This window comes from Heterodontus francisci, chromosome 14 (assembly GCF_036365525.1).
Source record: "Heterodontus francisci isolate sHetFra1 chromosome 14, sHetFra1.hap1, whole genome shotgun sequence".
Lineage (NCBI taxonomy): Eukaryota > Metazoa > Chordata > Chondrichthyes > Heterodontiformes > Heterodontidae > Heterodontus > Heterodontus francisci.
In genome coordinates this window covers 19,686,723-19,711,622 of record NC_090384.1, presented here as the reverse complement: position 1 = coordinate 19,711,622, position 24,900 = coordinate 19,686,723, and the positions used below count along the sequence as shown (strand labels likewise).

At 45.6% G+C, this 24,900-nt stretch overlaps 1 protein-coding gene across 1 annotated transcript in view; it reads right to left on the bottom strand.

Moving 5' to 3' along the window:
* The window catches only part of LOC137376885 (mucin-5AC-like), a 77,290-nt gene that overhangs the window by 12,434 nt on the left and 39,956 nt on the right, over positions 1-24,900 (bottom strand). The window contains exons 18-24 of the mRNA XM_068045842.1: positions 24,821-24,879; positions 24,644-24,744; positions 23,587-23,738; positions 23,334-23,472; positions 22,918-23,028; positions 5,440-5,619; positions 1,918-2,157 (exon numbers count right to left, since the gene is read on the bottom strand). Coding sequence (XP_067901943.1) covers positions 1,918-2,157; positions 5,440-5,619; positions 22,918-23,028; positions 23,334-23,472; positions 23,587-23,738; positions 24,644-24,744; positions 24,821-24,879 — 982 coding nt within the window. The remainder of the gene's footprint in view (positions 1-1,917; positions 2,158-5,439; positions 5,620-22,917; positions 23,029-23,333; positions 23,473-23,586; positions 23,739-24,643; positions 24,745-24,820; positions 24,880-24,900) is intronic.

Genomic DNA, 24,900 nt, shown 5'->3' with positions numbered 1-24,900 from the left:
GACCCACCATTGTTTATGTCCACCGCCATTGACTTACTTTCTTGTCACTATGTTGGACGCTGATTTATTGAGCTACCTGGCATTTTTTTTGCCTGCACACTTCTTGTAGCGATTCGGAGTATTATGGATAGATATCCATCTGTCAGGAGTGATCTTGATCACTCTCTCTTCCTCTATCTGTCTCTCTCTCTCTGTGTCCCCTCTCTCTGTGTCCCCCTCTCTGTGTTGTTGCCCCCTGTCTGTGTTGTCCTCGCTCTCTGTGGGCCCCCTCTCTCTGTCCCCCCTCCTTCTCTCGATAGTCCCCCTCTATCTCTCTCTGTCTCCCTCTTTCTCTCTCTGTACCCCTTCTCTCTCCATTCTCATCCTCTTTGTCCCCCTCTCTCTCTGTCACATTTTATCTCTTTCTGCCCCCTCTCGCTCTCTCTGTCCCCCCATCTCTCTGACCCCTCTCTCTGTCCCCCCTCTCTCTCTCTGTCCCCCATTTTCTCTCTCTGTTCCCCCCATCTCTCTGTCTATCTCCCGTCTCTACCCCCTGTCTTGCCCTCTATCTCTCTCTCTGACAGCTGCAGAGAGTGGGCACGCTCAGCAGAGCAGCTTTGTGGTTGGTCAGTTTTTTAAAAAAAATTCGCAAGGCAGTTTCACAGCTGTCAGGTGCTGGGAGCAGGAACAGCGGTTTTTGAACTTCAGAAAGATTCGGGATTTTCCGGCGGGCTTTCTAAAAACAGTCGGATCCTGCCGGAAAACCCCGAATCTTGCCAACATTCAAAAACCGCTAATCCCGCTCCCAGCACCTGGTCAGCTGTAAAACTGATTTTCTGGTCTGAAAGGAGAAGCCAATGGAAAATTTCTCATCTCTGAAATACATCCACAGGCTGGATGGAAACCTTTGGCGGGCTGGATCCTGGCCTATGGGCTGTATGTTGGACAACCCTGGTCTAGAATCATCTGATCCTGGGAAGGCATATGCTAGTTTAAGGTTGCACCTTCCACTGTTTGCAATGAAGCTGTCCGGGGATGCTCCCTATAATGGCCATGCTAGGAGGCTTTGCTGCTGACAGAAAAACTGACACTTTGAAAAAGCAACAAGTAAACCTAAAGTAAGTTTATCATTTTCGATAAAAAGTAGTATGAACCAAATAGCCTTCTCTCAGATTTTCCTACATCTTAAGTATCTGGGACAGAATTTGCCAGAGAGGACATCTGTGCCCAGTTAGTTAAGACTTTTTCCACCACTCTTCTGCGGAGTTGTGCAAATTGTCCAGCCACTATTGTGTGCTATCTGCATTCCTGATACATAAGAAAGTATTAAGTTTTAATGATGCTCTCAGTGCCTTAAATTCTTCTGTACTTCTGGGAAAATACATGGTCACAAAACCAAGATCATGCACAAGTTTAATTTCAGCAAATTCCAGTGGGGAGGGGGTGTCTATTAATTTGGTGCTCAATTATGTTTAGGTGGTGAACATTAACTGGGGATTCACCTGTGCAGGCTGAAACTGTTGGCTCAGATGTGGATAACATGTAATGTGTGCCTTTATAAATATAAGCTTGTGTATAAAGACAGCTCCAATTCTTTCTTCACTGCCTGGTTATCTGAGTTGTAACAGTGGGCAAAGGGAAAGCTTATGAATTCTAAATATGGATAAATCAAATTCCTCAAGGAGAACTTACTGCACTGTTGTGACATAAATAGTAAAAGGATTCTAGGATTTTTCCATATTTACTTCTCAGTTGTCACAAAAAGATAAGGAGATTTTGTCCCTTTGCTTTGAAAAATATTTTGCTCTTGGCAGTTGTTAAAAGCGTTCTGCATTTGTTCCTGCACATGGAATGAAAACGATTGTTGCTCACACACGATTATTTGGAGATTATTCAAGAAATGTAGGGAAAAGACATTTGAAACACTTGGGTGCATACCTGAGAATTACAAGCTAGGAATGGCTCATTCTTGAGGATGCTGCACTGTTTCTGAGCCCATGCATCTCGATGAACATTAATTGAGCAAGGGTCTTCATTTTTCTTTGCATTCGCACAGGTAGGTGACACCTTCCAGCTGTTTCCAAACTCCTGCATGTTTACAACCACCAACTGACTTCTTGTGGTAAAATCATTGTGTACATTGTCATCGTAATTTCCGCACAATCCACAGATGGTACCCTGTAATCCCAAATAAAGGTGATCATTATTAGATTTGTTTTCTTCCTCTTTTTATAAATGTTTTACTTAAAGGTGATTTCAGTGAAAATATCTTGGTGGTGGGGAAGAATAGAACTGTATACCATATCATTCCAAAGACATGGGGTTGCATTTTAAGAGGTCGCTGCCGAATTAGGCGGTGGATGTAAAAGACTGCGGCCCGCCCGCATGGCCACCGCGTCACGGAGCTGCCACAATTTCAAACGCGGCAGCTCATTCACAGGGGTATGGAGCCCGCCCCCACGATGATGTGGAGGGGGCGGGTGAGCCATTGCAGGCAATGGTGTCAGGCAACAATACGCAGGCATCGCCACCACTTTTAAAGGGCTTACAGTCCTCAATGGAGATTTAAAATTTAAAGGGCCAGGTAAAGTACATTTTCACAAAACACAATTGAATGACCTTTCCATGCATTTTCCCACCACCCCCAATGACATTTCTAAACATTCCTGCTCTTTCCCACCCCGGATTTCGAATATTGAAAATTTGACCTCCACCGCCCCACCAAATTTCGACAACCTTTCCCTTTACCCCTTCCCATCAAACACCGCCGCCCCCCCACCCCCGCAACCCCCGACCAATCCGCAGTGATGTTACCCTGGTCTCCCCTCCCACACAGAGAAAAAATCCTCCTCCCCCCTCCCCACAGGTGTCACATCATGTTTCCCCGAATGAAGATTGGTGCAGTAATTAAGGAGGCAACGCGACCCTCATTAAATCAGGTATGTAAATTAGTCTATATATTGAAATGGGGGTCCTGTCACCGAGCGGCTGGACAGCTGCCATGAGGCCTTGCCGTCGCCGGGATCAGCATGGGGCCTGCCACCTTGGGATCGGTGGCGGGCCTCTGCTGCACTGATCTTCATTGCCCCCCCCGCCATCTTTCCCAAAGGCGGAGGGGCTTTAAAATCCAGCCCATGATGTCAAATGATACTGTGGTTTATGTCAGTGCATCATTCATTTACAAACAAATCAAAAAAGGTTTGCTAGCCCTGTTTTTGCCATGATAATGGTTAACTTTGGTACTGCTTATGATTTTTCAGTAAGAAAAAAATTACATTGTTTGAATAGGTGATTAATTCTCTTTAACTACTTATTGTATTACTGAAAATAGAGACATGTTGTCGAATCTTTTCATCTTGCACTCATCAGGACAATCTGCAACAATACCAATGTAAGGGAAAACAACAACTTTATACTGTATGAGAAGAGAGCGCTGATTGGTTGGCAAGTGAACTCTGATTGGTAGAGGCATTGCCATGGAGAATGCACCAGTTTGTGGTGACTGACAGTTAACTGCCAAGCTTTGTTTGAAATTTAAACCAGGCAGCTTGACTCTGATTGGTCAAGGCATTGCCCTGAAGAATGACCCAGCGAATGGCTGTCACTTATTTTGTTTAGCTGAAACAGGCGCAATGTTTGTACATGTTATTTCTGTCTGAAAAGTATAGGGTCCTGTGTATTAATATATGTAGCTTCCAGTACGTGCAAATGCATCGCACTGAGAGCCCTACTGACAATCTTAAATTGGTTGTCAGCGTAATTCTTAGCACACTGAGGATTATTTAGCAAATGTTGTCTGATCACAGAATCACATCTAATGTTGGACACTGTGTTTTGAGTTTTGCAAGAACGGGCTGGTTGGGTACGGTCTGTACCATTCCCGCTGTGGAAGGGACATGTTGCTTGATATCATCCGCCAGTCTTTGGGACATACGGCCTATATACCTAGCATCACACTGGCATTGAAATTCGTATATCACATTTGGATAACATTTGCTGGCTCTCCTTAATTAATCCACATTTCTCCAAGTGAGTAGTGATTTTAACCCTAATTATTGTTTCCAAAAGCTTTCCCACCACCGAAGTTAAACTGAATTGCCTGTCATTGCAGGGCCTGTCCTTTCACCTGTTTTTGAACAAGGGTGTAACATTTTCAATTCTCTAGTTCTGTGGCAACAGCGCTGTATCTAAGGAGGATTGGAAGATTATGGCCAGTGCCTCCCCAATTTCCACCCTTACTTCCCTCAGTATCCTTAGATCATCCGGTCATCTCATCCGGCCCTGATGACTTATCAACTTTAAGTTGTTGCTGTTGTTGTTTTGGCCGTCGTACCAAATGACTATAGGCATCTCTCTCCATTAGAGAGCGAAAGTTGGTAATGTATAGGGCGAGGTGCACCACTCCTCAAGCATGGGGCTAGCCGCCTAGCCAACTGAGCTCAATTTTAAGTACAGCCAGCCGATTTAATACCTCCTCAATATTTAGCCCATCCAGTGTCTCAACTACCTCTTCTTTCAGCATGATTTGGGCAGCATCGTTTTCCATGGTAAAGATAGATGCAATGTACTAACTTAATACTTAAGCTGTGCCCCCTGCCTTCATTTCTAAATCCCCTTTTCGTTCCTAACTGGCTCCACTCCTTATACTACCCATTTAGTATTTATATGCCTATAGAAGACATCTAGATTCCCTTTTCCATTAGCTGCCAGTCTCTTCTCATACTCTCTCTTTGCTTTTATCCTTACCCATCTGTATTAATTCGTATTGGACATTCAGCATGTTAATAATGAGCAAAGAATATCTTTGCAGTTCAAGTGGATTGTTGAAATGATGCTGTTATGAATGGAGAATCAGTAATAGTCACTTTTTTAATAATAAATGTGATCTTGCTCACTACTTTCATTCTCATGAAATGAGATGTCCAAACATTAATTATTTCCATAATTAGTACTGATTATTAACAATGCTCTTTAGTGGTGACTATATCAAACTTAATTCATCCAAAGATCGGAATTCCAAATTTCGTTGTTTATTTATTCCCCAGTGCACATCATTCTCTGTCAAATCGTCAGGCAGGGTGCCTTCTCCTACAATACTTTTTAGTGAAACATCTTGACCACAATTAGGACTGTTTTCAGGTGTGTTTCACAGAGAGATTTTTTAGTTCCATTTGGAGAAAGTCCCAAAGTAACTCCCTAGTCTGTGATAGTCAAGCTCAGGCAATAGAAATTGTAACAGGAAATCACATGCATATACACAGTGACAGAGTGTGTTAGACCAGCCATCCTAACAACTGTCACTGCACCATTAATTGTTTGTGCAAAAGTTTGAGATATTTCCTTGAGCAACGATAAGGAGTGTTATAAATGCAAGACTTTCTTGTTCAAAAGATTTTAAATTACTGTTAATGTAAAGAACACCTTTCATAATGTCATAAAGTTTCAGGGATATGCACTTACCTTAAAGGAGTGACTGAGTTTAATAGTCAAGCTTGTTTTCTTGTCCCATATTAATACCAATCCATTTTCAGCTTCAATTATGAGATAAATGCCAAGATGACGCACAGCATAAGCAATGTGTTGACTGCTACCAAACTTCACCACTTCGTACTTTCCATCTGACAGTTTCATTTCAAAGTTCTGGAAAGTTTGAAATAATCATATTAGACAAATACCAAATAAAATAGTCACAAACAAATTGCACCAGGAAGTATCTCTATCTATTGGACTGGGGCTTATTGGAAAAGTATAGTAACCCGGATTTTACAATGCCACTGCTGAACACGTACAAGGGGCGGATGATCCGTCACCAGGAACGGCGTCAGGCATCACTGCACAGGCGCAGATGCCATTTTTAAAGGGCTTCGAGCCCCAGCATTACATTTTAAAGCGTTAAAGGAATAGTCCATTAATATTTATTTAAAAAAACTAAATACATGTTTCAAGTCCCTCTCCCCCACCCCCCAATAACAATCCACTCAGTCCTTTCCCTCTCCCACCCCGCCAATAACTATCCACTCATTCCTTTCCCTCTCCCCCACCCCCCAATAACAATCCACTCAGTCCTTTCCCTCTCCCCCACCCCCCCAATAACTATCCACTCATTCCTTTCCCTCTCCCCCACCCCCCAATAACAATCCACTCAGTCCTTTCCCTCTCCCACCCCCCCCAATAACTATCCACTCATTCCTTTCCCTCTCCCACCCCCCCAATAACAATCCACTCATTCCTTTCCCTCTACCACCCCCCCAATAACTATCAACTCATACCTTTCCCTCTCCCACCCCCCCAATAACTATCCACTCATTCCTTTCCCTCTCCCACCCCCCCAATAACTATCCACTCATTCCTTTCCCTCTCCCCCACCCCCCAATAACAATCCACTCAGTCCTTTCCCTCTCCCACCCCCCCAATAACTATCCACTCATTCCTTTCCCTCTCCCCCACCCCCCAATAACAATCCACTCATTCCTTTCCCTCTCCCACCCCCCCAATAACTATCCACTCATTCCTTTCCCTCTCCCCCACCCCCCAATAACAATCCACTCATTCCTTTCCCTCTCCCCCACCCCCCAATAACAATCCACTCAGTCCTTTCCCTCTCCCACCCCCCCAATAACTATCCACTCATTCCTTTCCCTCTCCCCCACCCCCCAATAACAATCCACTCAGTCCTTTCCCTCTCCCCCACCCCCCAATAACAATCCACTCAGTCCTTTCCCTCTCCCCCACCCCCCAATAACAATCCACTCAGTCCTTTCCCTCTCCCCCACCCCCCAATAACAATCCACTCAGTCCTTTCCCTCTTCCACCCCCCCAATAACAATCCACTCATTCCGTTCCCTCTACCACCCCCCCAATAACAATCCACTCATTCCGTTCCCTCTTCCACCCCCCCAATAACAATCCACTCATTCCGTTCCCTCTTCCACCCCCACAATAACAATCCACTCATTCCTTTCCCTCTCCCACCCCCCCCCCCATAACTATCAACTCATTCCTTTCCCTCTCCCACCCCCCCAATAACTATCCACTCATTCCTTTCCCTCTCCCACCCGCCCCCCAATAACTATCCACTCATTCCTTTTCCTCTCCCACCCCCCAATAACTATCCACTCATTCCTTTCCGTCTCCCACACCCACCCCCAATAACTATCCACTCATTCCTTTCCCTCTCCCACCCCAATAACTATCCACTCATTCCTTTCCCTTTCCCACCCCCCCAATAATTATCCACTCATTCCTTTCCCTCTCCCACCCCCCCAATAACTATCCACTCATTCCTTTCCCTCTCCCACCCCCCCAATAACTATCCACTCATTCCTTTCCCTTTCCCACCCCCCCAATAACTATCCACTCATTCCTTTCCCTCTCCCACCCACCCAATAACTATCCACTCATTCCTTTCCCTTTCCCACCCCCCCAATAACTATCCACTCATTCCTTTCCCTCTCCCACCCACCCAATAACTATCCACTCATTACTTTCCCTCTCCCCCCCCCCCAATAACTATCCACTCATTCCTTTCCCTCTCCCACCCCCCCCAATAACTATCCACTCATTCCTTTCCCTCTCCCACCCACCCAATAACTATCCACTCATTCCTTTCCCTTTCCCACCCCCCCAATAACTATTCACTCATTAGTTTCCCTCTCCCACCCACCCAATAACTATCCACTCATTCCTTTCCCTTTCCCACCCCCCCAATAACTATTCACTCATTACTTTCCCTCTCCCCCCCCCAATAATTATCCACTCATTCCTTTCCCTCTCCCACCCCCCCAATAACTATCCACTCATTCCTTTCCCTCTCCCACCCCCCCAATAACTATCCACTCATTCCTTTCCCTTTCCCACCCCCCCCAATAACTATCCACTCATTCCTTTCCCTCTCCCACCCCCCCAATAACTATCCACTCATTCCTTTCCCTTTCCCACCCCCCCAATAACTATCCACTCATTCCTTTCCCTCTCCCACCCCCCCAATAACTATCCACTCATTCCTTTCCCTCTCCCACCCCCCCAATAACTATCCACTCATTCCTTTCCCTCTCCCACCCCCCCAATAACTATCCACTCATTCCTTTCCCTTTCCCACCCCCCCAATAACTATCCACTCATTCCTTTCCCTCTCCCACCCCCCAATAATTATCCACTCATTCCTTTCCCTCTCCCACCCCCCCAATAACTATCCACTCATTCCTTTCCCTTTCCCACCCCCCCAATAACTATCCGCTCATTCCTTTCCCTTTCCCACCCCCCCAATAATTATCCACTCATTCCTTTCCCTCTCCCACCCCCCCAATAACTATCCACTCATTCCTTTCCCTCTCCCACCCCCCCAATAACTATCCACTCATTCCTTTCCCTTTCCCACCCCCCCAATAACTATCCACTCATTCCTTTCCGTCTCCCACCCCCCCAATAACTATCCACTCATTCCTTTCCGTCTCCCACACCCACCCCCAATAACTATCCACTCATTCCTTTCCGTCTCCCACACCCACCCCCAATAACTATCCACTCATTCCTTTCCCTCTCCCACCCTCCGCAATAACTATCCACTCATTCCTTTCCCTCTCCCACCCCAATAACTATCCACTCATTCCTTTCCCTTTCCCACCCCCCCAATAACTATCCACTCATTCCTTTCCCTCTCCCACCCCCCCAATAACTATCCACTCATTCCTTTCCCTCTCCCACCCCCCCAATAACTATCCACTCATTCCTTTCCCTTTCCCACCCCCCCAATAACTATCCACTCATTCCTTTCCCTCTCCCACCCCCCAATAATTATCCACTCATTCCTTTCCCTCTCCCACCCCCCCAATAACTATCCACTCATTCCTTTCCCTTTCCCACCCCCCCAATAACTATCCGCTCATTCCTTTCCCTTTCCCACCCCCCCAATAATTATCCACTCATTCCTTTCCCTCTCCCACCCCCCCAATAACTATCCACTCATTCCTTTCCCTCTCCCACCCCCCCAATAACTATCCACTCATTCCTTTCCCTTTCCCACCCCCCCAATAACTATCCACTCATTCCTTTCCGTCTCCCACCCCCCCAATAACTATCCACTCATTCCTTTCCGTCTCCCACACCCACCCCCAATAACTATCCACTCATTCCTTTCCCTCTCCCACCCTCCGCAATAACTATCCACTCATTCCTTTCCCTCTCCCACCCCAATAACTATCCACTCATTCCTTTCCCTTTCCCACCCCCCCAATAACTATCCGCTCATTCCTTTCCCTTTCCCACCCCCCCAATAATTATCCACTCATTCCTTTCCCTCTCCCACCCCCCCAATAACTATCCACTCATTCCTTTCCCTCTCCCACCCCCCCAATAACTATCCACTCATTCCTTTCCCTTTCCCACCCCCCCAATAACTATCCACTCATTCCTTTCCCTCTCCCACCCCCCCAATAACTATCCACTCATTCCTTTCCGTCTCCCACACCCACCCCCAATAACTATCCACTCATTCCTTTCCCTCTCCCACCCCCCCAATAACTATCCACTCATTCCTTTCCCTTTCCCACCCCCCCAATAACTATCCACTCATTCCTTTCCCTCTCCCACCCCCCAATAACTATCCACTCATTCCTTTCCGTCTCCCACCCCCCCAATAACTATCCACTCATTCCTTTCCGTCTCCCACACCCACCCCCAATAACTATCCACTCATTCCTTTCCGTCTCCCACACCCACCCCCAATAACTATCCACTCATTCCTTTCCCTCTCCCACCCCAATAACTATCCACTCATTCCTTTCCCTTTCCCACCCCCCCAATAATTATCCACTCATTCCTTTCCCTCTCCCACCCCCCCAATAACTATCCACTCATTCCTTTCCCTCTCCCACCCACCCAATAACTATCCACTCATTCCTTTCCCTTTCCCACCCCCCCAATAACTATTCACTCATTACTTTCCCTCTCCCCCCCCCCACACAATAACTATCCACTCATTCCTTTCCCTCTCCCACCCTTACCAATAACTATCCACTCATTACTTTCCCGCTCCCACCCCCCCAATAACTATCCACTGATTCCTTTCCCTCTCCCACCCCCCACACAATAACTATCCACTCATTCCTTTCCCTCTCCCACCCCCCCAGTAACTATCCACTGATTCCTTTCCCTCTCCCACCCCCCCAATAACTATTCACTCATTACTTTCCCTCTCCCACCCCCCCAATAACTATTCACTCATTACTTTCCCTCTCCCCCCCCACACAATAACTATCCACTCATTCCTTTCCCTCTCCCACCCTTACCAATAACTATCCACTCATTCCTTTCCCGCTCCCACCCCCCCAATAACTATCCACTCATTCCTTTCCCTCTCCCACCCACCCAATAACTATTCACTCATTACTTTCCCTCTCCCCCCCCCACACAATAACTATCCACTCATTCCTTTCCCTCTCCCACCCCCCCAGTAACTATCCACTGATTCCTTTCCCTCTCCCACCCCCCCAATAACTATCCACTCATTCCTTTCCCTCTCCCACCCCCCCAATAACTATCCACTCATTCCTTTCCCTCTCCCACACCCCCAATAACAATCCACTGATTCCTTTCCCTCTCCCCCCCCCCCAATAACTATCCACTCATTCCTTTCCCTCTCCCACCCCCCCAGTAACAATCCACTCATTCCTTTCCCTCTCCCCCCAATAACAATCCATTCATTCCTTTCCCTCTCCCACCCCCCCCCCAATAACTATCCACTCATTCCTTTTCCTCTCCCACCCCCCAATAACTATCCACTGATTCCTTTCCCTCTCCCACCCCCCCAATAACTATCCACTCATTCTTTTCCCTCTCCCACCCCCCCAATAACTATCCACTCATTCTTTTCCCTCTCCCACCCCCCCAATAACTATCCACTCATTCCTTTCCCTCTCCACCACCCCTCCAGAACACTTACCTGTGTAACTGACCTTCCCTCCCAATGTCCACAAACTTTTAACTTCAACCCCTTCCCACCATCTCTTCCACCAGTTAATTTAGATTGACCCCATATCCACCCCTGCTCCCCCCCCCCCACCCCCACCACCGCACTGAAATACTTACCTGCTCCCTGGTCTCCACCGTGTCCAGCATCAGATCTCTGAACAGAAATCCGAAGGCACAGGAGTGCTGGCTGCCGCCATCAATATGGCATCGGAATAGACAGCGGGAGTGGGTCAGTATTTAATTCATTAATTTAACTAAATTAAAATATTTAAATTTTGGTTCTGTCACCAAGCTGCAAGAGGGCCACCACAAGGTCTCACCATCGACAGCAATTTCACTTCTTGGCGTCAAGGCCCGTGGTGGGCCTCTCCTGGAGGCATTTTCCGGCCCCCCTGCCACAATCCCCGACGTCTGGGGGGCTGTAAAAATCAGTCAAGTGTATCAACAAAGCACAGCGTTATTAATGTGCAAACTGTCCAGCAAGTTCAGGGGATTAAGAGAAGAGTTGCGAATCTTTAGAATTTGCTGATTGATTTGTGCTATTCCTCCATTTGCTTCATACACAAGGCATCAGTCTCTCCCTTTTGAGGGCAGAGGGGCGTGCACTGTGAGGGCGGCTATTCCCATTGCGGGGGCCTTTCCATGGGCCACAGGATAGCCAAGTAGTCGGGCCCCCCTTCCCTGAGCCCACTAGGAGGCTGCCAGGTTTTACCTGGCGGTGTCGGCAGGTGGTGGCATCCTCTCCAACGTTGGCTAAATACCAGCGGAGGCAACCCTTGAGTGGCCCTTAGCAGGCCACTTAAGTGGCTCAATTGGCCTCCCAGTGAAATTCCTGTCCACAGTGGTACTGGGTCCAGACAAAATGGCATGGGGGCAGGACAACATCAGGCACACTGCCCGACGCCACCCCACACCATTTTATATGCCACCCTGCCTCCCAGCCTGTCTCCACAGGCCTCTTAAAATTTTGGTCAGTACCTCTCTATGTACCTTGCCAGTTCCCTTAATATCTTGTAAACTTTGATCAAATCACTTCTCAACCTTCTAAATTCCAGGGAATAAGAACATAAGAACATAAGAAATAGGAGCAGGCAAAGGCCATTCAACCCTTTGAGGCTGCTCTGCCATTCAATGAGATCATTGCTGATCTTCTACTTCAACACATTTTCCTGCACTAACCCTGTAACCCCTTGATGTTTCTAATGGTAGAAATCTATCCATCTCAGTCTTGAACATCCTCAATGACTGAGCCTCCACATCCCTCTGGGGCAAGAATTCCAAAGATCCACCACCCTCTGAGTGAAGAACTTCCTCCTCATCTCAGTCTTAAATGGCCTTATTCTGAAACTGTGTCTCCTGGTTCTAAACTCCCCAACCAGGGGAAACATCCTTCCTGCATCAACCCTGTCAAGCCCTGTAAGAATTTTGTATGTTTGAGTGAAATCACCTCTCATTCTTCTAAACTCCAGAGAATAAAGACCCAGGCCAGAATTTTATGCCACCGCTACGAGCCAGATGGTGGGGGAGGGGGGTGCGGGGGGGTTGGCGTAAAATGGAGCAAGAGCTCGGGAGGCTTTCCCGACCCGCTCCTGCCTCCGACCCCCCCGCCCCCATTTACGTAGGGCAGGGGAGGGCGAGAAATGGCCCGCCCGTCCCAGGCCAATCAAGGCCCTTAACGGCCACTTAAGGGCCTTTGCCTGCCTCCAAGCATATTTTAAGCATGGGAAGCAGATGTCCTGGAGCCGGGGAAAGCTGCCTGGGAAAAGCAGGCGGCTTCCGATCGTCCCGGGGTCGGGGGGGGGGCCTGTTCATCAGGCACAGGGTGCCCAATGGAGGGCCGTCCCTGCTACCCCAACCACCCCCAGCACCCAACACGCCTCCTTCCCCACTATAGACCACACTTGCCTCGCCGGGGCCCGACTGATTACCCTCGGTGAGGCAACCAAAACTTACCTTAACTCCCGGCTCCATGTCTTCCTCTGCAGTTGGCTGGGCTGCAGTCCCAGCAGTGGCCACCACTCCCGTGGCGCTGCTGGGACTAAGAGCCACCAGCCTGCTGATTGGCTGGCAGCTCAATGAGGCGGGACTTCTTCCCTCAAGCGGGTGGAAGTCCCACCTCGGAACAGTTAAAGCCTGGGGATACGTAAAATATGGAATGGATCCCCAGGCAAGGCAGAAGCGGGTTCGCCACCGATTTATCAGTCGGTGGCCTGCTCTCGTCTGCCCAATGTAAAATCCCGGCCTCAGTCTCTTCAACCTTTCCTCATCGGACAATCCATCTATCCCAGGAATTACAAGAAATGCTGGAGTCACTCAGCAGGTCTGGCAGCATCTGTGGAAAGAGAAGCAGAGTTAAGATTTTGGGTCAGTGACCCTTCTTCGGAACTGACAAATATTAGAAAAGTCACAGATTATAAACAAGTGAGGTGGGGGTGGGGCAAGAGATAACAAAGGAGAAGGTGCAGATTGGACCAGGTCACATAGCTGACCAAAAGGTCACGGAGCAAAGGCAAACAATATGTTAATGGTGTGTTGAAAGACAAAGCATTAGTACAGATTAGGTGTGAATACACTGAATATTGAACAGCAGCAAGTGCAAACCTGAAGAAAAACAACCTGAAAAAAACAGTGGGTAAGCAAACTGAACAAACTAAGATGAAATGAAATAAATGCAAAAAAAGATTGTAAAAAATGTAAAAAGGAATGTAAAAAAAAAAGGAAGAAAAAATAACTAAAAATGAAAGTAAAATGGGGGGCTGTCATGCTCTGAAATTATTGAACTCAATGTTCAGTCCGGCAGGCTGTAGTGTGCCTAATCGGTAGATGAGATGCTGTTCCTCGAGCTTGCGTTGATGTTCACTGGAGCATGACAGCCCCCCATTTTACTTTCATTTTTAGTTATTTTTTCTTCCTTTTTTTTACATTCCTTTTTACATTTTTTACTATCTTTTTTTGCATTTATTTCATTTCATCTTAGTTTGTTCAGTTTGCTTACCCACTGTTTTTTTCAGGTTGTTTTTCTTCAGGTTTGCACTTGCTGCTGTTCAATATTCAGTGTATTCACACCTAATCTTTACTAATGCTTTGTCTTTCAACACACCATTAACATATTGTTTGCCTTTGCTCCGTGACCTTTTGGTCAGCTATGTGGCCTGTTCCAATCTGCACCTTCTCCTTTGTTATCTCTTGCCCCACCCCCACCTCACTTGTTTACAATCTGTGACTTTTCTAATACTTGTCAGTTCCGAAGAAGGGTCACTGACCCGAAACGTTAACTCTGCTTCTCTTTCCACAGATGCTGCCAGACCTGCTGAGTGACTCCAGCATTTCTTGTTTTTGTTTCAGATTACCAGCATCCACAGTATTTTGCTTTTATCCCAGGAATTAGTTTGGTGAATCTTCATTGCACTCCCTCTATACCAAGTATATTTTTACTTAGGTAAGGAGACCAGAACTGCACACAATACTGCAGGTGTGATCTCACCAAGGCTCTATGTAATTGCAGCAAAGCAATCTTTACTCCTATACTCAAATTGCATTGTAATAAAGGCCAACATACCATTTGCCTTCTTAATTGCTTGCTGTACTTGCAAGTTAGCTTTCAGTGACTCATGAACAAGAACACCCAATCCCTTTGAAATTCAACACTTCCCAGCCTCTCACCATTTAAGAAATACTCTGTATTTCTGTTTTTCCTACCAAAGTGGATAACCTCACATTTCTCCACATTGTATTCCATCTGCCATGTTTGTGTAATCTGTCCTAAAATTTAATCATTTGAATCCAGGTATCGTTCTGGGAAATCTACACTGCATTCTGTGCAAGGCAATATATCCTTCCTAATATGTGGTGCCCAGAACTGCTCACAGTACTCCAGCTGTAATGTAAACAGGGCTTTGCATAGCTGAAGCATTACTCCTACCCCTTTATTCTAATCCTCTAGATATAAATGCCAGCTTTCTATTAATGTTTTGATTATTTTCTGTACCTCTTCAAGCTCATTTTGTCCATGAGGCCCCTTCTCCTGCTCCCTTGACCCTATTCCCATTAAACTGCTAACCACACAACTTCCTCTCCTGTTCCCCATGTTAGCTGATATTGTTAATGGTTCTCTTTCATCAGGCATTTTCCCTCTCTCCTTTAAATCTGCCGTCATCATCCCCATCTCAAAAATTCTACCCTTAGTCCCATCATCTTTGTAAACTATCACCCCTATCCTCTCCAAAGTCCTTGAACATGTTAATGCTTCAGGTCGCTGACCTTTTTAAAATGGTCTTGTTTAAGTTACAAATGACATCCTATGTGTCTGTGATAAATGTAAACTATCTCTTCTCATTCTGCTTGACCCGCTGGCAGCTTCTGACACCATCCTCCTCCAATGATTCCCCATTGTTCTCCAGCTGATTGGGACTGCTCTCGCCTGATTCCATTCTTCCCTATCTAAGCGTAGCCAGTGTATCGCTTGCAATGGCTTCTCTTCTGAGTACTGAATGAGCAGAAATTTTCTCCAATTAAATATTGTGAAGACTGAAGCCATTGTTTTTGGTTCCAGCTCCAAACTCCATTCCCTAGCTACCAACTCCATCCCTCTCCCTGGCAACTGTCTGAGACTAAATGAGCCAGTTTGCAACCTTGGCCAGGAATTTACTCTTGGTGGATGGGAGCCATCCACCGACTGAAATGTCGGTGGCGAACCCGCTTCCGCCTGGCCTGGGGATCCAACCTGTTCTGAGGCGGGACTTCCACCCGTTTTGAGGCAGGAAGTCCCACTGAATAGAGCTGCCGGCCAATCAGCGGGCCAGCAGCTCTTAGTCCCAGCAGCGCCACTGGGAGTGGTGGCCACTGCTGGGATTGCAGCCCAGCTTCAAGAAGATGTCGGGGGGCCCCGGAACCAAGGTAAGTTTTTGCTGCCTCACTGGGGGTGATCGATTGGGCCCCAGTGAGGCAAGGGTGGTTGATGGGGGCGTGTTGGGTGTTGGGGGTGGTTGGGGCGGCCCTCTGTCGGGCACAGGGTGCCCGATCATGAGGACCCTCCCCCAGGCCATCAGAGTGCCGCCTGCTTCAGTCAGGCAGCTTTTCTCGGGCCTGGGCCGCCCGACTAGCCATGGGTAAAATCTCCATGGCGGTGGGCGGAGGCCCTTAAGTGGTTGTTAAGTGGCCACTTAAGGGCCTTGATTGGCCTGGGGTGGGCAGGCCATTTTTTGCTGCTGCCGCCTTGTGTAAAGTGGCGGCAAAGGCGGGAGCCGGCCGGGAAGGGCCCCCCCCACCCCGAGCCTCCTGCTCCATTTTACTACACCCTCTGACCACCTTCCTGCTCTTTGGGGGGGCATAAAAGTCCGGACCTTGTTGTCATATTTGACCACGAGATGTGCATCCAACCACATATTCATGCCATCAATAAGACTGCCTTTTTCCACCTCTGTAACATCACCCGATGGGCCCGCCTCACTCATCTACAGCTGAAACTCTTGTTCATGCCTTTGTTACCTCCAAAACCTGACTATTCCAATGCACATCAGGCTGACCTCCCATATTCTACTCTCTGTAAACTTGATTTCATTCAAAACGCTGCCTATTTCCTAACTGGCACCAATTCCCAGTCACCTATCATCCCTGTGCTCACTGGCCTACATTGGCTTGTGGTCAAGCAACATCTTAATTTTAAAATTCTCATCCTTGTTTTCAAATACCTTCATGGCCTCACCCCTCACAATCTCTTTAATCTCCTCCAGTCCCACAACTCTCTGAGCTAATTCTGGCCTCTTGAACATGCCTGATTTTAATCACTCCGCCATTGGTGGCTTTGTCTTCGGTTGCCTAGGCTCTAAGCTCTGGAATACCCTCCCTACACTCCCCTGCCTCTCTATTTGGCTTTCCTCCTTTAAAACACTCCTTAAACCCTACCTTTTTGACCAAGCTTTTGGTCATCTGACCTAATATCTCCTTTTGAGTTTCACTGATTGGATTTCCACTCTTTCTAGCTTTTCACCATTTAGAAAGTACTCTTTTCTATCCTATTTAGGTCCAAACGGGATGACCTCACACTTGCCTACATTGAAATTCATTTGTAACAGTTTGCCCATTCACTTAATCTATTAATATCTCTTTGTCATTTTGTGCTTCTGTCTACACTGCTAACGATGTCACCTATCTTTGTGTCATCAGCAAACTTGGATACCTGACTCTCAATCTCAATCCAAGTCATTAATAAATAGTAGAGACCCCAACACATCCCTGTAGGACACCGCTAGTCACATCCCGTCAATTAGAGAACCTGCCCATTATCCTTGTTTTCTGTCCCCTGCGGCTCTGCCAATTTCCTAAACAATAATTTCCCTTCAATTCTATGAGCTTCAACTTTAGCTAACAGATTTTCAGAAGGAACTTTATCAAGTGCCTTCTGGTAGTCCATATAAATAACATCCATAGACATTCCCTTGTTCACTACTTAGTCACCTCTTCAAAAAAAATTCAACCAAGTTCGTCAGGCATGATCTCCCCTTTATAAATTTATGCTGGCTCTCTCTGATCAGCTGAACATGTTCAAGTTGCTTAGTCACTCTTTCCTTGATTATAGACTCTTATAATTTCTCCACACTAGATGTTAGGCTAACTGATTTATAATTCCCCGGTTTCTCTCTCTCTCACCTTTCCTAAATAGTGGAGTGACTTGTCCAATTTTCCAAGCTAAAGGAAAAGTTCATGAATCAAGAGAACATTGGAAGATTATAGTTCGGGCATCTGGAATGTTCTCACCTACTTCTTTTAAAACCTTGGGACAGAAACCATCTGGCCCTGGGGATTTGTCATTCTTTAGTGCTATTATTTTCTTTATTACTGTTACTTTGCTTAAGTTAATTTTGGTGATTTCCCTTCTCTGATTCAATATTAATTTCATAGGGATCTCCAGCATACTATCCTCTTCCTCTACTGCAAATACTGATGAAGGGTAATTATTCTCCATGTCCATCATATCCTTATTTCCATTGACAGTATCACTGTTCAAGGGGACCAATTTTTCCTGACTAACTTTTTTCCAATATAATTATAAAAAATGTTTGTGCTGATTTTGATATCCCTTGCAAATTTTTTTCATACTACCTTTTTATAGCTCTTACTATTTCTTTTGTCACCTTTTGTTCTTTGTATCTCTCCCAGTTACCAGGATCTGCGCCATTTTTTGCATTTTTGCAAGCTTCCTTTAGTTTTATGTTTCTTCTTAACTCTTTTGTCATCCATGGCTTTTTTTTTTGGCAAGTAGGGCTCTTGTCCTTTAGGGATACAAACTGGTTCTGTACACGTTAAATTCTTTTTCGAACACCTCCCACTAATTTTCTCAATAACAGATTTGCTGAGTTTACTGTGGACTGCCTCTGTCTCATTCCATTGAAGTCAGGGTTGCTTAAGTGTAGAACCTTACTAACTGTTTTGTGTTTCTCCCTTTCAAAGACAACATTGAACTCAATCATAGGAACATAGGAGCAGGAGTAAGCAGCTAGCACATCGAGCCTGCTCTGCCATTCAATGAGATCATGGCTGATCATCTGCTTTGATGCCACTTTCCTGTGCTATCCCCATATCCCTTGATGTCATTCGTATCCAGATATCTATTGATTTCTATTTTGCACATAGGCAACGATTGAGTCTCGACAACACTCTGAGCTAGAAAATTCCAAAGATTCACCACCCTCTCAGTGAAGAAATCCCTCCTCATCCCAGTCTTAGGGGCCGAGTGGCCTACTCCCGCTCCTAATTCATATGTTCCTATAAATGGCCTACCCCTTATTCTGAGACCATGTCCCCTGGTTCTAAACTCACCAGACAGAGGAAACATCCTCTCTACATCTACCCTGTCACACCCTGTAAGAATTTTGTAAGTTTCAATGAGATCACCTCTCATTTTTTGAAACTTTCGAGAATACAGGCCCGGTTTTCTCAGTCTCTCATAAGACAATCCCGCCATCCCAGGGATCAGTCTGGTGAACCTCCGTTGCACTCCGTCGATGGCAAGTATATCCTTCCTTAGATAAGGAGACCAAAACTCCACACAGTACTCCAGGTGCAGTCTCACCAAGCTCTATACAATGGCAGCAAGACTTCTTTACTCCTGTATTTAAAACCCCATGCAATAAAGGCCAACATACCATTTGCCTTCCTAATTGCTTGCTGCACCTGGATGCTAGCTTTTAGTGAATCATGAACAAGGACATCCAGGTCCTTTTTGGACATCAATACTTCCTAAACTCTCACCATTTAAAAAATACTCTGTCTTTCTGTTTTCCTCTACCAAAGTAGATCATTTCACACTTATTCACATTATATTCCATCTGCCATGTTCTTGCCCATTCACTTAGCCTGTCCAAGTCCCTTGAAGCCGCCTTGCAACCTCCTCACAACTTGCATTCCCACCTAGTTTTGTGTCATCAACAATTTTGCAAATATAACAATTGATCTCCATATCCAAATCATTTATATGGATTGTGAACAGCTGTGTCCCCATCACTGATCTTTGCAGTACCCCACTAGTAACAGCCAGCCATCCTGAGAATGACCTGTTTATTCCTACTGTCTGTTTGTTGTCTGTTAACTGATTCCCAATCCATACCAATATATTACCCCCAATCCCATGTGCTTTAATTTTGTTTACTAACCTCCTGTGCAGGACCCTATCAAAACCCTTCTTAAAATCCAAGTGCACCATATCCACTGGTTCTCCTTTATCGATGCTACAAGTAACATCCTCAAAAAACGCCAACAGGTTTGTCAAACATGATTTCCCTTTCATAAATCCATGTTGACTCTGCCCAATCATATCATTATGATTGCATCACATTATGATCACTATTAGATAAATGTTCACATTCTGTTAGGTTGTTAACTAAATCTGGCTCATTAATCATATTAAATCAAATATGGCCTGCACCCTTGTTGACTCTAGGACTTAAAAAATTAATTTATGGGATGTGAGTGTCGCTGCCAAGGCCAGTATTTATTGCCCATCCCTGATTGCCCTTGATTACACTGCTGCCATTGTGTGCTGGTGTGGAGGGAGGAAATATTTAAGGTGGGGGATGGGGTGCAGATCAAGCGGCTGCTTTGTCCTGGATGATGTCGACCTTCTCGAGTGTTGCTGGAGCCGCACTCAATGAGGCAAGGGGAAAGTATTCCATCACACTCCTGACTTGTGTCTTGCCTGATGGACGGGTTTTGGGGAGTCAGGAGGTGAGTTACAGAATTCCCAGCATCTGACCTGTTCTTGTAGCCACAGTATTTATGTGGCTGCTCCAGTTAAGTCTCAGGCCAATGGTAACCCCCAGCATCTTGCTGGTGAGAGATTTAACCATGGTAATGTTGTTGAACGTCAAGGGGAGACGGTTAGATTCTCTCTTGTTGGAGATGGTCATTGCCTGGCGCTATCTTGAACACAAGAATTTCACTACCTTTTCTGACATGAGCTAGTCTGCTTTTCCCAATCTATATGAAAGTTAACATCCTCACTCTTCCTTTGCTGCATGCTTGTCTAACAGTCATTTGTATATTCTGCCACTTCACAGCTGCTACCAGAGGGCCTACATACAACTCCCAATACAATCTTAAATCCTTTTCTATTTCTTAGTTCTATCCATGTGAGCCGCATGGAAGATGGCAGGATCCCCAAAGACACATTGTACAGCGAGCTCGCCACTGGTATCAGACCCACCGGCCGTCCATGTCTCCGTTATAAAGACGTCTGCAAACGCGACATGAAATCGTGTGACATTGATCACAAGTCGTGGGAGTCAGTTGCCAGCATTCGCCAGAGCTGGCGGGCAGCCATAAAGACAGGGCTAAATTGTGGCGAGTCGAAGAGACTTAGTAGTTGGCAGGAAAAAAGACAGAGGCGCAAGGGGAGAGCCAACTGTGCAACAGCCCCAACAAACAAATTTCTCTGCAGCACCTGTGGAAGAGCCTGTCACTCCAGAATTGGCCTTTATAGCCACTCCAGGCGCTGCTTCACAAACCACTGACCACCTCCAGGCGCGTATCCATTGTCTCTCGAGATAAGGAGGCCCAAAAGAAGTTCTATCCATAAAGTCTCGATGGCCTACTTACCTTTTATTATATCCTTCCTTTCATTGAAGTAATTCCATCCTTAATCACTAAGACTGCTCCTCTGCCAGTTTTCCGATTCTTTCTGTAAACCTTAGAACTTGATATTTCAGTTCCCATCCTGACTATCTTGCAGCCATATTTCTGTAATGGCTGCTATGTCATATCCCCCAAGTTGAATTTGTGCCTGAAATTCATTCAGTTTGTTCCTTATACTCTGTGTGTCTGTATAAAGAATACTTATTTGGGCAACACAGCACAGACTAATCTGTCCTTCTGCTCCAATGTTGTTTTTCTCACGCATTTCTTAATTCTCTCTCCTGATTTAAGTACTTTACATTGTTTAATTTTCCCTTTGTCTATAGTGCCTAAAGCACTATTCTGACTATTACTCTACTCTGTTCCCTTTTGTTTGCTTTAGAGTTATTATTTATTCTATCTTTTTAATCTGACCCCTCCCCCCAGTTTACGAGTTTACAGTCCTTGTTGTTATGGGATGTTTGCTTGTTTACTGTACTGTTGTGATAACCAAAGCAGATCCCTTTAAGACCCTGCATGTGACTTGATGTGAGTCTATTTATATTGGCTGCCTCTAATGGTTAGGGCAGCACAGGCACACCCACACAAACATGGGCTGGGATTTTACGGAACTCCTGATATCGGGCTCTGTGGCGGGGTGGGGGGATGCTGGACGATCGTTCCAGCAGAGGCCTGCCATGGAGCCCGGGAGGGCCGGGCCTGATCTTCCTGGCAGTGGTGAGGCTCCGTGGCGGCCCACCCACCGCTGGGTGATGGGACCCTGCTTACCATAAGTAAATTAATTAAATGAATACATTTAAATAAACTTACCTGCAATCTCATGGTCAGGCCATGATCTTCTGAGCGGCAGCCAGCACTCACGCAATCGTCACTTTCCCATCTGGGAAAAGCAGGTATCACAATGGTAGAGGAGGGGGGAAATTTAAGATTTTTAGGTGGGGTGACAGGGTCAAATTTACATCATTAGGGTAGGGGGATGGTGGGAAGGGGTGACCTGTGCACTTTGATCAGTTTGGAGGCGCGTGGGGGCGAGGGGGGGGCGTGGGGTTGGTAGTGGGGAAGGTCATGTTTGAATGGTAAGTGTTTTGGGGGGGAAAGGGCAAACACTTTATTTTATTGTTATTGGGTGTTGGGAACGGGGCGGCAGATTTATGATCAGTACAGGGGTGGGGGGGTGGATAAATTAAAAAATTTAAATTAGCCGGCTGCCTTTTAAACATGGCGCCAGCGCCTGTGCGCAGCTGACGCCATTGCCAGCATCGGAGAGCCCGCACCCTTCACGTGATTTGGCCGACCGGGTTATTAACATGGGCTGCTGTGAGGAAGATCGCGGTGGCATGGCAGCACGCATGTGCGGGCCACCAGTTACTTGCTTGCTGCCACTCCAGGCGGCGGACGCTTAAAATCCAGCCCATGCACACCAACACAGACACAGGAGAATAACGATGGATGCTTACAGAGTGAAGCACATGTTAGAATGCTGAAATTTGCACTGTATTTTGTGTCAAGCAAACCAAACACGTGTGACCACCCTATTCATTCTCACCACTGGGATCCTGGTCACAGCCTGGTTCAGGTGGAGCCCACCCCAAGCTTACAGTTCCCTCCTGTCCCAGTCCTAGAACGCTCCTTCCCACATCATTTCTTATGCCAGGTATTCACCTCCCTAATCTGCTTATCCTTATGCCAATCCGTATGTGATTCAGATAATAATCCAGAGATTATAACCCTTGAAGTCCTGTTTTTTAATTTAGCTGCTAGCTGCTGGCATCCCTTTTAGCTAGGTCCTTTCATGTGCATAGGAGACAGTGACATTGATGACATGCTTTCCTCTGCACTTACCCCCAAGAAAATTTTGATTGATTTAGAACATGTTGTTCCAGTGGTCCCACAAGGGATGTTTTCAGTGATTACTCTGAAGGTGCCGTTGGAAGTATTATTTCCACAATAATCCTGAAACAATCATGAATAAAGACAGAATTAAAGACTAACAGCTTCACACAATAAATAATTTTATGCCTCCAGACATGTCACAAAAAAAGCTTAGCTCTAAAAATTCTGAAATTTGATGTATAAAAGCAATAATAAACTGATTGATTTAGCATCATTACACTTGTTGAATTATTGATTTAGCATCATTATGTAGTTAATTATTGTTTCCGATTTAAGCTTCAAATGTTATTGTATAGTGCCATTCTTTTTGTTCTAATTAAAAATAAGATAATCATTAATATGAAGACATGTTAGTCCAACAATACCTGTGCAACAATATATTCACAGTCTCCGTTAAAATTGTAGCGATTCCCATCAAATGTGATATAATTCCCATCTCCATAGATCATACATGTCCCATGACATTGTTGTTTCGTGCAGGTCCACAATCTGTTGTTACATTCACTGAAAAATTCAAATAAGATCTATGTTAACCAGATTAGATAAGCAGTGAGCTTCCACAATTGCATATTCCAGTTCCTCTTAACAGAAAAACAAGAGAGAATGTTTGCTACATACCATGAGTTACAGTCCACCTGTATAGTGTCCCCAGACTTATATTGGATGCCATTGTGTGTACATGGGCACTGATTTATGGGAATACAGCCACCACTTTCATCAGAAACTAAACCTTCAGGACACACACAGCCAGAGACACAACCTGTAGCATACTGCAAAGAAAAATATTTGAAAGTTTTATGCAACTGTGGAGGAGCAGAGAGATTTAAGGGGTCAATGTACAGAAATCATTAAAACTTTTTGTAGCTGTCCACTACTTAAGTAAAAAGGATAATGGGGCTGGAATAGAAAGGGGTGTATGTTATGACAGCATTTTAAAAAACTTTGTTTAGACTACAGCTGGGGTTCTGCATTCAGGAAGGATACACTGGCCTTGAAGGGGCTGCAGTGCAGATTCACCTGGATGGTAACTGGGGCTAAAAGGGTTAAATTATAAGGACAGGTTGCAGAGACTAGGCTTGCATTTCCTCAAGCACAAAAGATTAAAGGGTGTTCTAATTGAAATGGTTACGTTGATTAAAGGATATGATCGAGTAGATGGAGAGAAACTATTCTTGTGGTGGGCAGTCCAGAATAAGGGGGCATATCCTTAAAAAGCTAGGCCATTCAGGGATGATGTCAGGAGCCATTTCTTCACACAAAGACTAATGGAAATCTGGAACTCTCTTCTTAAAAAGCTGTTTAGACTCAGTCAATTGAAAATTTCAAAACTTTGATCAATAGTGTTTTGTTAGGTAAGGGTATTAAGGGATATGGAAGCAAGTGGGCGGATGGAGAAAAGATAGAGAGCAGCCGTGATCTAAACGAATGGCAGAAAAGGCTCGGGACGCCAAATGACCTATTCCTATTTTCCTAAGATCTATGAGCTACTAAAGCCTTTGCTCCATGTGTACATTTCCTAGAGAAACTGAAGGGACAAGAAGAAAAGTGTCTGAGTACAAAACACACAGTAGCTCTAAATCAAGAAAGATGAACAATATCTAAGAATCATACAAATGTATCTGGCCTCTAAAATATTAGCACAGGTAATTCTACTCATCAGTATACTGGTACATACACATTCCATGTCAAGTGTTTGGCAGCTCTTTTGACATTCTGTACCAGAACTGTCAGCTGAAGCGTTATTGCAGTCAAAGTAAACCATGGGAGCATCACAGGCTGGAAAGCAAAACCAAAAATGGATTTAGATACACAAAATAAACATTTCTATCTGAATAATTACTTTTTTTCAAGCTATTACCTTGAAGGTTTGCATCATTTCCAATGCACTCGAGTTTCCCTTGATTGCAGGTACTACAATAAAGTAAAAAGATA